Genomic DNA, 13,341 nt, shown 5'->3' on the forward strand with positions numbered 1-13,341 from the left:
CCGGGAGGGTTGGGTTCTTTTTTTCCCCCCCGTTTCCTTCCCAGCTTCTTTGCAGCTTAATCTTTCGGGTTAACTTCCCCCCTGGGCGCAGCACGTTGCCGCTGCCTTTGGAGAGCCGTGGCCATTTCGAAGGCAGGCCGGTGCTGAATGAGACGTGAGACACGCTCCTCAACCCCACTTTAAACAAATCCTCACACGTTGTTAGCCATTTTAATGAGCCTCTTACCCGCCTTCACAAGCTGAGTGTTTTGCAGTGACAACATAAGCGTCTTCCTAAAATTAACTTTATTTCTCCTCTTTTCTTTTTTTTCCCCCTTTTCTTTTAACCGATCGTGGGCCGTCGCTTCCCAGAGACCGAAAGGACAGGATAATAAAGGTGAGGATCATGCTGAGATCTGATCGTTTAACTTGTTACCGTAACAGACGAACGGGTATCTGTAGCGGAGCAGAAAGATGTTGCTCTTAGTCCCTAGAGATAACATCTAGAACAAGGGGAGCTATGCTGTGTTTCAAAAATAACATAAACTGTTATTCATACATCTTGCTTGCATCCTGCTTGATGCTGCTCAGTTTACAGCGTGAAGGACTGTGTCAGTACTAAACATAATTACAATCTTCAGTTCTTAAAATAAAGCTGTTTTTAACATAAAGTGACAAGTATATGTCTATTCAATGTATATTTATACATATTTTTGCATAGGCTTTTTTCTGCTGTATGAATATAATTGTATTGCTGGGCTGCTTTTGACTCGTGTAGATGCTAACAGTCATATATAAGCCTACAAACTTAATTATTTAAGGTGTTTCAAGTAAACAATGGTTAGCTTCATGTGAGATAACAAGCTTTTTATGATAACTCCCGTGCTTAATTTGAAATTAAATTTAATAACAAGTCATCTAGGAAAATACCTTGATTTTACTGTGATTGCTGAGAAGTGTGTAACTGTTTACCCTCAGAAAATAACAATATTCAGCTCATAAATGGTCTTTAATCTATCCTAATGTGCTTTAAAAATCCATCTCCTAGTTAGGGAAGCTTTGGCACTATTCCCTGTGTTTGTAAATACTCCTTTTTCATCTACTCTCCCTGACAAACTTTGCAGATATAGTCTGGTAAATATCCAGACTTCTTTGCTAAACATCCTATTTGGTGTAGTGTTACTTGTAGTTGACTTTAGCTGTTCTATGAAGTGAGTAAATAAAGGAACTGTCACATAATGTTCCCTTAAATTCTTTTTTTTTTTGAGTGGTTGCTGATTTTTTTTAAAATTTAAAAAAAACCAAGGAAATTGAGTGACCTAATTAGTTTTTTATATTTTTTCAATAATGGGTTTTGAATGCTTCTGATACATTAATTTCTGCTGAAATAGACCTTTGGTTATGACAGATACCTGCAATTTGTATGTGAGAAAAAATTAAACTTTCCTGAAAATGTCAGTATATCAAGGCACTTTACAGTCATTATGTCATAATTAAAGGTAACCTCACCTTGTCTTATTTGAACCAACTTAAGCAGCAAATAACATGTGCAAGGAGAACTGTGAATTAGTTCCTGAGACTTCTAATTATGGACTGGGAACAATAGATGTTGTTTCCCAATATTTTTCACAATACATTTTTAAGTAATTGGGGTTTTGGTCAGGGCTAATTCACACGAGCTGTCTGCTCACTCTCTACTGTAGAAATTCTTTGAAATTTACTCAAATTTAGTTCTATAATCAATAATGGAAAGAGAAATATCTTTTTTAAAACGTCACCTCTTAGTCTTTTTCTAAGTCCTCATGCTGTGAAGAAGAAATACAACTTTTCATAAAGTAAGGCTATTATGTTATAAATAACATAAAATAATAAGGTGGAACTCCTTATTGCAGTGCTCCTAAGCATTATTATAACCTGTTGTAACCTTTCCCTTCTAGTACAAAATGGTTCATTACATCAGAAGGATACAGTTCATGACAACGATTTTGAACCTTACCTTTCTGGGCAGTCAAATCAGGTTAGTGTATTTTTAACTTTGGTTGTGTTTTTTTTTCCCCTCTCTCTTAGCCATGCTGTTGGCACTCAATTCAAAGGATTGTGTTGAGGGAGCAAATTCCTTAAATAGAAATGGAAAAAGAAATGGCAAGCATATTGTGTTTCTTGGTAATACAACTAGCATTTGTGCCTCAAAGCTAATATTGCTGCCCATATCTGGATGGCCACGAGTGAAAATGAAGTTAATGCTCCAAGTAGGGTCTGCTGATGGCTCCTCAAGTTGCAGGTTGTGGATATGGTTGGACTGTGACACTGTCACAGTTGAAATTTGGTTTTCATGGAATCATAGAACTTTTTAGTTTGGAAGAGACTTTTAAAGATCACCTAGTCCAACCCCCCCTGCAATGAGCAGGGACATCTGCAGCTAGAGCAGGTTTTGATGCTTTCTGGTTGTCTTGTAGGATTGTCCCACTTGCTTTTTGTGTCCCACTACACTTCAGCAAGTAGTGCTGCTCTTTCATCTCCTCTGAAATACCTTAAGAATTAAAGAGTTATTTTAAGAGTAAGAAACTGTCATGGAAACTGGCAGTATAATCCAGTTCATTATAATGGACATTAAATCAACATCCTTGACTGAAATTTCATTCCATTTGAGAATATCTTGTAATTGAAGTGACTGTTGATATAACATTCAAGTCTTTAAAGTGGACAAATTGTACAGAAACAAGAGATGCCCAAAGTTCTCTTTCCTAAGTACCAAATACTGTCTTCAGAGAGAGACCTACCAGAGGTACATTATTTCTTGACAGAAAGTCCAAGTGTTCCATTTTAAAAGGGAAATTCAGAGTTCAGTCTGAGGTTGATAGATACTGCTGTTAATCTTGGTGACATCACTGCCCTTCCAAAAGAAAATTATTCTATGTGCTTAAAAAAAAAAAAGCATATAGACCTCTTCTCTGGGTTATACAAAGTTAAACTGATTTCATGGGAAATGTTCCATTTTCTCTGGAATTCAGGTTCTGTAGAGGGTATAAGAGCAGGAAACTTACAGGGAAAGAAAGAAGTAAAATTTTCTTCTGTGGTGCAGAATTAGTTTTGAACAAAATTGAGATTTTCACCTTTCATTTTTTGAAATTCTACTTCATCACGTTTTTATGTGATTTTTAACTACTTAAAACCACAACATGCTCTCTGATGTGTAATATACTGAATATTATACTTCATATATTACAATTGTAGAACCACCTATTATAGTTTAATCCTAGGAAATTTGTCTTAGCTGTCAACAAGCCAAATTATTAGGTTTAAATGGAAAAACTGCTATGACTATTAACATTTCCATAATGCTAATAAGGATTTCTTACATGAAAGTGTGACTAATTTATTTATGCTGCAGCAAGAAATTGGTACAAGAAGAGAATGCTGCAAGAAACAATTGTGTAGGTCGTCTGACAGTTTTAAGTGGAAAGTGACAGTAGTGTTAATTAGAACTCTGAGATTTTGTACTGAGGACAACCATCTTTCTGAACAAAGCCTTATTATCTAGTTACTCAGATTTATTCAGCCCTTTGAAATTACTGTAAAATACAAGTGACTTACAAAAAAAGATTTGAAACCAACTGGGTATTTAAAAAAAACCTTCATAAATTAAAGATACTTAAGAAATTCAAACCCCAGCTGACACAACAATATATTTGACACCAAAGATCAAATAGAGGTTGGTAATATGGTGTTAATTTTGTCTTTAAAAATACAAATTATTCTTCAAAATAAGTATTGAGCTTGTTATGTAATCAAATAAACTATAATTGTCTTCCATCTTTCTTTTGAAATCTCCTAAGTAGTGGTAGTACTTAAAGGTGGTGGTACCCAAGTAGCAGTGGTTAACACAGGTCAGATTTGAGAGGAGATAGCTTTTTGTTATAAACCACACTAAAAGGGTTTTTAAGTGCAAAGGGAATTGAGTGAAGTACTCAAAAAGTTATACTCCAGGCAAGAAAGGCATCCCCCATGTCATGTCATCCAGAACCAAGATGTCTGCTGAAACTTTAATCTTGTTAGAATCCTTCTGGAAACTTTACAGGCGGTGTGATGGGAGGGAACAGTCTCAGGAATTGTCTAGAATCCTTTAGCAGAAATTTTAGGGCGAAACACCTGCTTTCCCTGGGCTTATTCTTTTTGGTTTTGGCAAATTCTAAATCTGTAGAATATATGAATGTAAATAGTTCTTCAGAGATATTAAGTCTCCTCCCTTTCATCTGCATTTGGTTTTAATATGAATACTTTAAAACATAATACACAGCATTTTCATATCCTAAGTATTGATTATTTTAGCTTGGGAGTCTTAGAAAATTTGCATTTTAGAGGATCTTCTCCTAGGAAGGTGGATTGTGTACCTCTTGTTAATGACAGCATTTGCATGTAAATAAAAGCAGCTTGAGCAGTGTCAGAGATTTATTTCTCTTGAATCAACAATGCTGGATTTAGGCTGTTTAAATCTCAAGTGTTTGCAGCACTGTCTCTAAGTCTTGGAGTCATTTTCTGATGTCACTCTGTATATGGAATGTAAGAATGTTGAATTTCTCTGGCTTTGGGGTGTCATGGAAGGGAGTCACTGAAAAATGAGCAGTAAAAATTGCTCTATCAGTTGGGTATTACCTTTTATTTTTTTACTGGTATTACTTTTTTTAACTCCATTTATTGAATGAGCTGAGAAGTAATTGATTTTTTTGTAAAATTACTGAAGTTGTAGTGCAGTTTTGCTGATTTTGCAGATACATTTTTATTTTTTTGAAGGTTGAAAGAAATCTTAGTTCCTTTTCGGAAAATAATCTTTCTCCATGAGTAAGGAAAGGCTGGCTGCTGTTTGACTCATTAACAGGAGATGTTGACCTTCCCTCCCCCTTGCTGGTAATTACAGTCATCAGTTTGGAAGGTCTCCAATACGTACACTTTGAGTTTATTGAAGGAGGAGTAAAACCTCTTTTAGCATATTTTGTGTTTATTCTTTCGTGTTGATTATAAGAAATACACAGAATGCTTCCAAATCAGGTGTCAACAGAAGATTTAGAGTGGAAGGAAAGACTTCTGAGCCTGGGCAGTTGAAAGGGAGGAAAAGCTGGAATTTCAGAGGGAGGGCTCATCGTGTTCTCTGTTACATGTCATCATATTAAAGTAATTTAATCTTGAACTTCTCCCATGTAGCAACCTAGAAATGCTAAATATCCTCAGCTCTGAGAGAGACAAATACATCCTTATAGAAGTCCCTTGAATATTTAGGGGTATTGATAGATTAGCTGGTACTAGAAGAAGCCACTAAATGCCTATATTAATATAACTAAATGCACATGGTCTCAAAGTCTCATGTACTAACCTTATGAGCCCCTAGTCCAGGGCTGTATTTTAAATGCTCAGTGATTTCATTTTAGCCCTGAATCTTTACTGGAGTGTGAACCAAGAGCTTATTTTAGAACCTGAATTACCGTGTCTCTATCGTTCTCTCCTATTTGGTGATGAACAGTCTTGTGGCTATTTATAAATGAAGGGGGTTTACCTTTCTTCTTTTGTTTTTTCTTTAACAGAACAGTAGCTATCCATCAATGACTGATCCTTACCTGTCCAGTTACTATCCACCATCTATTGGCTTCCCCTATTCTCTCAGTGAAGCACCCTGGTCTACAGGAGGAGATCCTCCTATCCCATATCTCACCACCTATGGACAGCTCAGTAACGGAGATCATCATTTTATGCACGATGCTGTTTTTGGACAGCCTGGGGGTCTGGGAAATAATATCTATCAACACCGGTTTAACTTCTTCCCTGAAAATCCTGCCTTCTCAGCGTGGGGAACAAGCGGATCCCAAGGACAGCAGACCCAGAGCTCAGCATATGGGAGCAGTTACAGCTACCCGCCCAGTTCCCTGGGTGGTACCATTGTGGATGGACAAACAGGATTTCATAACGACACCTTAAATAAAGCTCCTGGAATGAACAGTATCGAGCAGGGGATGGTTGGACTCAAGATTGGTGGAGATGTTACAACTTCGGGGGTGAAAACAGTAGGTTCTGTTGTCAACAGTGCTGGGATGACAGGTGCTCTGTCTGGTAACGGTGGACCTAATGTAAACTTGCCAGTATCTAAACCAACCTCCTGGGCTGCAATAGCCAGCAAGCCTGCAAAGCCACAGCCTAAAATGAAAACAAAAACTGGACCTGTAATCGGGGGAGCGTTACCTCCTCCACCTATAAAGCATAATATGGACATAGGTACTTGGGACAATAAGGGTCCTGTGGCAAAGGTTCCTGCCCCTCAACAGATACCTTCTCCTCAGTCTGTTCCACAGCCACAGCAACAAATCGTTCAGCCTGTTCCAGCTCAGCCTCCTCCATTGACTCAGCCACAGTATCAGACCCCTCAGCAGCCACCCCAAAACCGCTGGGTAGCGCCTCGCAACAGGAACGCAGCTTTTGGCCAAAGCGGGGGGACTGGTAACGACACCAGCTCGGCTGGCAGTACCCAGCCTAACCCCCTGCCCAGTGGCGAGTCCCATCCCGTCCTTGAAAAACTGAAAGCTGCTCACAGCTATAACCCTAAAGATTTTGAGTGGAACCTTAAAAACGGACGCGTGTTCATCATCAAGAGCTATTCCGAGGATGATATTCATCGTTCCATTAAGTATTCTATTTGGTGTAGTACAGAACACGGCAACAAACGCCTGGACGGTGCGTTTCGGTCCATGAACAGCAAGGGCCCAGTCTACCTGCTGTTCAGTGTCAACGGCAGTGGACACTTCTGTGGAGTGGCAGAGATGAAATCGCCTGTGGACTACGGCACCAGTGCAGGTGTCTGGTCTCAGGACAAGTGGAAGGGGAAATTTGATGTCAAGTGGATCTTTGTGAAGGATGTGCCCAACAACCAGCTCCGACACATCAGGCTGGAGAACAATGACAACAAACCCGTTACAAACTCCCGGGATACACAGGAGGTGCCCTTAGAAAAAGCAAAACAAGTGCTTAAAATTATTGCTACTTACAAGCACACGACCTCCATCTTTGATGACTTTTCTCATTATGAGAAGCGCCAGGAAGAGGAGGAGGTGGTGCGGAAGGTAAACTTATTAAAACATTTATTTTATACACAGATATGGGGAAAATGAAATGTGAAGGCTGCTATGGTGGAAAAAAATGTAAGTAGGAATTTGTAATGTTTTCAATGCATCTCAGCTTGATGGTTTTATGTGTGTTTAGCAGCACAAAAAAACAAACACGCCGATGCTTATTTGTGGTAATTTCCTAGCTGATGAGTTTCAAAGCAGAAGGCTAAGCAGTGATGCAGGCAAAGGACATTACGTCCAGTTTTTTGGAGTTGGATTTATTTTTTTATCTTAAAGTGGTTAATAAACTGGAAAACAGTTTCTGTTTCAGAATTGGATTTTGCAAAGTGATTGCAGCTTAAGTTTTTTGCCTTAAATAGGAGGGGTTTTAACACAGACTGGAGCTGGGCTATCAAAATTTATGTTTGTATTGGCATTTGAAACTTCTAAATCACCTTTCAGAGCTAGAAGCCAGATCTTGTTTGTTCAGCTGGTCCCTGGAAAAGAAAAGAGTTGCATAAAATTACTGGAATAGTGCTAGAAAGGTGGTGTTTCTGCTGTTGTGTATTGTTATTTGAGTAAATAAAGGCTTTCAGTTCCCAGGTCTAATCTGTCTGCTAATTCTTGACAAGAAGTTTTGAGGGAAGATGGAGTAAGAGAAGTTTAGGCAGTAACTGGGAAAGTGTAGTAACATCTTAATTTAAAAGCTTAAGAGCTTTCATAGCTCTTAAATGCTGGAAGAGGCATCTGTCCCTGTACAGCCCATGACCTCAGTTTCCAGAATGCCTTTCTCTAGGCAGCCTGGAAGCAATGCCCTGACAGAAGAGTAGGTGTTGGGGTGTGTAGTTACTGGCTAAGTAGCACTTAAAGCTGCTTCACGTTGTTAATGTTCATAGACTCCTTGGAATAGCATTTGAAATAAAGCATTCATTTGAGAGGCCAGCTTAGCACAGCTCACACTTGCTTCAAAACGTTTTTGGATGTTGTGGAGCTTAAGTTCAGGTTGCTATTTTAAGGGTTTTACTGCCATTTAAAAGTGCAGATAAAATTGTTTTAAACTGTCTCCATTGAATGTACTCTTAAATTACAAGAGAAGAGGAGATCAGTGTCTTGAGAACTTTTTAGCTTGACTTTTCCTAGCTGTAAGAAACAATGTGCACAGTGTAGCTCAGCACAGCAAGGGAAGGGAGCTTCAGGTTTGAAGGTGTTTTTTTTTTTTTCTGGTGTACTCCCTGTGGGCTTCCACAAGCTAAAACCTAAAAGCCTTTACTCCAACACTTCCTTCCTTCAGTAAACAATTAGCAGGACAATATTTAGTTCAACCTGTATGTTGAGAAGAGGGGTTCCCTTGTGTAGGAGAGAACCTTGAATAAGTCAGAAGGCCTGGCTTGCTTTGTCCAGTGTTCATGGTGTATGGGGGAGTCACTGTTTGGGCTTTTTAATGCTAAACCTCCCTGTGTTTTGCTGCCAAGTCTGGAGGGGAGAATTATGTATGTGTTTAAGGAGTGAGAGTACTGGGAAGGTGATGGGAGATCTCGAGCAGTTGGCTCACTGGCCTGGGAAGATCCCTGGCTGCCTCCCCACACCATGGAGCTCAGGGGGCTGATGTTCAGCTACTGGGCTGATCCCACTTTGGGTTGTTTTAACGTCCCCAGCTGTTGCCCACCTTCAGTTCAAATGCTGATACAATAATCTTACCCAGCTCACTGCTTTATAAAAGGATCAGTTTTTCAAAATACTGCTTTCTTTTTCCCTGCTTCATTTAAAACTGAGCCTGTAGCTTGTATGACGCGTTCAGATATAAACCCTGAAGTCTGAGTTTAAACATTTCTTCAATTCTGCTGACTAGCTTGGAAAACAGGATGATATGCAGGCAATTGAAGGGCTCTGAGGAGGGTAATGGTGCTAGAGAGGTAAAACAGATCCACTGTGAGGGAATGAAAAACAAGATGCTGCTTGTCAGGTTGCATACTGTAAAACTATTGTCTGGAAAATTAATACTGTTCCCTTCACTGACTAAATGAATTTTCCACGTCCAGCTGATTACTAGAAGTGTTTCTTTGCAGGATATGCACTCACTTAAACTTCTTAGAGTTGAGAAGTTTGTGCTATTGAAGTTGGAGCCCTCCAAAGTTATGCAAAGTTAACCCTCCTGTGACAATAAATTTTGAACAATTGTATTGCCAGCTGTCTTAGGTCCTCATGGACATTTTCAGATGGTTTGTTGTGTGTGTGCCATTTTAACTCGTTCTCATGTCTGTGGATTTTATTCATTGTACTTTGTTTAGCAGTAAAATTACTTGTTGAAATTTTGTTTCCATTTCACCACTGTTGTGATTGTAAGGAGCCAGAATTCTTTAAAATCTGCCCATGGAAGGCTTGAATTCTTTAATTTCATTTCTACACAAACGTTTAGTAGGGAATAACTTCATGTAGCCTTAACAAAATTGTCTTCTGAAGCGGTAAAATCTTGTAGAGAAAATAAACTTGTTGAAGATTTGGGTATTTGTTTACATCTTGTGATAGGCCAGATGGGTTGATCTGCTGTCAGCAGCTTGTCCTCATAGATCTGTGTTTAACTAGATGGTCTTAGCTGCTGGCCAGGACTGCTGGGCTGTCACCCCTGATGTGTGTCAGGGCTGATGCCAAGGGCTGCCTTGTGTGCATAGTCCTGGCTGGGAAAGCCCTCGAATCACCAGGGTTATGGTTTCTCCTTTAGAGTGGTTAAATATTGCAGAGTGTTAACTTGTTCATGCTGGCACTTAAAAATACTCCTTTTCTTCTAGTGTTGTGTATCTCTGTTCACTCTGCTTTCTGGGAGCACCCTCACTGGTACAGGATTTCTAAAGGATGGAATATTGTCCTTCCTCCAGAGCTGTAGTTAAAGAACACTTCTATTTTAGGATGGACACAATGAATACTATTTATGTTTCCTGATAGAAAGAAAACGTGTATTTTTTGTGTCAGAAGGTGAACACTTTCATCCCACTGACCTTACCAAATAAAGTTTAGTAGGAAGGCTGACAGCTCCTTCAGGCTGAGGTGAAGGGAACAGAAATTTGACAGGGATGAGCCTCTCCAGAAGAGAAGTTTGTGCAGGTTTTGTAAAAATGTGTTTTTCTCATGACCAAAGACTATCTATATAAATGCCACGAAGGAGAACTGTGCAACAGGAGCTCCCCTAGGCAATACCAGAGAATTCCCCTGGAGGAAAGAAACTATGAAGGTTCTGGATGGATCTTCAGAACCAAAATGAGTGAAGCTTTGCTAGTTCCTTACAAACCTGCTGCTTGTTGCTTACAGTAGTGCTAAGTAGCAGTAAGGAAGAGATTTTGACTTAGAGCTTCTGGAAAGCAACCACGCTCAAGAGCACAGAGTTGTTACATCAGTTTCCTCCCCATCAATTGATCTGGTTTCAGACACTTTGTTACAGGAAGACTCAGATTAGCACCCAAGAGGCCAAAGGGAGCAGCAAGGTGGGAGGAACTGCTCAATAGCTTGCTCAATAAGTAGCTTTTTTTAGTCGATGATAAAGCCTGAGCTGAGTTTTGAATGCCATAAGCACGGGTGTTAACCCACCACATAGTTACATGGGACTAGTCCCTGAGAATGGAAAACTTGATAGCTTGTTTTTGTAAAGAAAGTGGAATTATGAGGGTCAGAAAACTGAAGTTATATAAGGTGGTGATGGGAAGGAACAGGTTGATGAGCATGGTAGGGCTGTGAAGGGGAGTTGCCACCTTAGAAATGGAAGTAAGCTGGAAAAATCACTTTTTAGGAAGCCTGAAAATGGCATTGATGTGATTCAGGTTTAGATTCTTTCTAACTACCTTTTGTTTGAAGTGTCAGGCAGCCATCAGCTATTTTTATTGGGAACATGGAACACCTCTTATGCTCTGATACTCTGCCACTGAGAAATTACTGTCATTGACAGTTCATCATAAGTTAGCAGTTAAAGGGTAGAAGGTATATAGATTTTTAAAATAAATTATGCCACTTTACGTGTTCTGGTTTGCTGATTTGGTAAAAGTTTTGCCATCTTTTACTTAAGTTCTAAGTTGTAGATTAAGAATTTATACCAGACTTGGTTTTTGCTTTGTCAAATATTTCAACTCCCAGAAGGGTTGAGCAGACAGGAAGCATTAGGAACAGACTGTCTAGAGAGCTCAACTCCTTACTTCTATTGAATGTGACTCAACTCCAAAGCCAACTGCTTCAAAATTATGCCAGTTCTGTGGAGTTCACCGATCTACAATCTCTTCCACTTGTGTGTTGGCTGTGCCACTACTGCAGTAGCTAAAACAATGCAGGAAGCAGAAGGCTGCAGGTCCTGTTGCTGTTAGGAGTGTTGATGTTCCCCACTTCTCTTGCTGTGACCATCACTGCTCCCAGTTTGATCCAGTGCAGATATTCCTTCAGCTCTTCCACTTGTCACTGCACTCACTGGGAAGTTACCAAGTCCCTGGACTTGTCAGGTAGATATACGGTGTATTTTTAACAAAGTGTGTAATTATCTGGGATCACATGCTGTTAAAAAAAACAAAACTTTTTGCTTGTTCACGTGCCTAAAATCCTAACTTTCAACTTTCTTCTCATTGCAGGAACGTCAGAATCGAAACAAACAATAAGAATAAACATAAACAGTTTGATATATATACTAGAACTGATATTAAATTCGACCATGAGAAACAAAATTTAAGTCTGCTGGTGCTGTATCCTGGCATCAGGACAAACTAAAGCTTTCAGCTCCAATGTATCTTCTCGTGCAGGGGAAATTAAGTTGTCGCATCTTTAAGTACCTTGTAGTTTTATTTTTGCCCAAGTGGATCTGCATTAATTTGTATCTTTTTTTTTTTTGCTTTGTAAAATTCTGTAGAGATCATTAATAAAAGCGTGTCTGTTTTTATTTTTTAAGTTGATAAACAGTTCTATTAACCTACTGTGGACCTAAACGTGAGCATACTAAAGTGTCAGTGCTTCCCAAAGACTTTGTTTTGGCACAAATTACGTTCCTAGCCAGACACAGAGAACACATCACAAATCTTCCTTTTTCCTCCTTCCCGAGCCCTTTTTCTCCATGCCTTCATTTTTGTCATTTAAAAAGAAACTCTTTAAGGTACTGCACTTCAGAATTTTGAAATGGAAAATAAAAAAAAAACCCCAAACCACCCCAGGAAGTTTCTGATCCCCTTGTGCAGCTGCTCTGCCTCTTTCTTTCTCTGTACAATTACACTCCTTAAAATCGCTAACGCTCCACGTTGGGTTTTTTTTCTGTCTAGTAGCAAATCAAATTGTCAGTGAAATTGTTTCTCTGGAACAAAAAACCAACCAAACCTCTTTCCCTTTCCCATTCTGTTAGCCAGTGCTGCAGTGTGCATTTGTTACCCCACGTCCTGCTGGGGGGGGGGAGCCAGGCCAGAATTCTGCTTGACGGTTTTTTGTAGCTTAATTCAATAATAATGTGATGCTATCAACATTGCAGGGGTTTTGGACAACGTGTTTAAAGCTGTTTCAGCTTTCAGGTGTTATTAGTTAATTGCAGATCATTTTTAATCCTTCCCTTCATTACTCCCCCCCTCCCCCAAATCCTAATGCCATTTAAAGTTTTTATACCAATAATGCTGAGCTTTAACGTAGGAACTAATAGTACGGATAATATGATGGATTATGCCTCAGATGTTTAAAATTGACAGTGTGTATGTCTAATATTATTTTTTTTCTGTTGGATGAGTAAAAAACAAAACAAACCTGTTTTATGAAACTGAATTTGCTGTCCTGTTTTTGTGGAGTGAGGGGACCGTCGGAGAACCTGTCACCAACTGGAGTTCCAATTAAGCATGGAAATGGTGCTCATGTCCGCTGCTCTAGCACACTGAATCTGCACGTGTTTATTGTAGAGGATCTTTTACTATATTAGCAAGTATCTTCTGAATACTATTTACTCCAAAAGGACCTCCAATTTAAATAAAGTTTAATCTGTATCACTTAGACTTGTATTTAGAACGTATAACTCTGTCTCTGGACTGTTACTGCCTGTAAGGGGTAATGGACAGCATCAGATTAACTTTTTCCTCTAGGAGAATACAAGCCTTAATAAACAATACATATTTAGCAAGTTTGATGTCATTTTCATTTTTTTTTCCCCCCTGCTTTCAGTTGTCTTCTCATGTTATAATCACCCTTTATGCTGACTCCTGGGTTAATTCTCATGTGAGGAGGGTTTTGAGTGAGTAACTCAGATGGTTGCAGGAGGGTTTCACAGGACTCAGAGCAG

General features: G+C 39.3%; 1 protein-coding gene across 1 annotated transcript; it reads left to right on the forward strand.

The window, feature by feature from the left end:
* The first annotated feature begins 342 nt into the window (after positions 1-342).
* YTHDF1 (YTH domain family, member 1) lies at positions 343-12,149 on the forward strand. Its single transcript, XM_008937912.1, has 4 exons — positions 343-376; positions 1,917-1,996; positions 5,556-7,082; positions 11,669-12,149. Exons 3-4 carry the CDS (start codon positions 5,574-5,576, stop codon positions 11,693-11,695), a joined length of 1,536 nt encoding a protein of 511 aa, XP_008936160.1. The 5' UTR covers positions 343-376; positions 1,917-1,996; positions 5,556-5,573; the 3' UTR covers positions 11,696-12,149.
* Positions 12,150-13,341: the final 1,192 nt, after the last annotated feature.

The sequence above is a fragment of the Merops nubicus genome, unplaced genomic scaffold (genome assembly GCF_000691845.1).
Source record: "Merops nubicus isolate BGI_N331 unplaced genomic scaffold, ASM69184v1 scaffold17833, whole genome shotgun sequence".
NCBI classification, from domain to species: Eukaryota; Metazoa; Chordata; class Aves; order Coraciiformes; family Meropidae; genus Merops; species Merops nubicus.

Excerpts from the sequence above, each read along its gene's own strand:
- YTHDF1 (XM_008937912.1), top strand. The coding sequence starts at position 5,574 with ATGACTGATCCTTACCTGTCCAGTTACTATCCACCATCTATTGGCTTC. Across the intron at positions 7,083-11,668 it reads AGGAGGAGGTGGTGCGGAAG|GAACGTCAGAATCGAAACAA; the intron begins GTAAACTTATTA and ends TTCTCATTGCAG.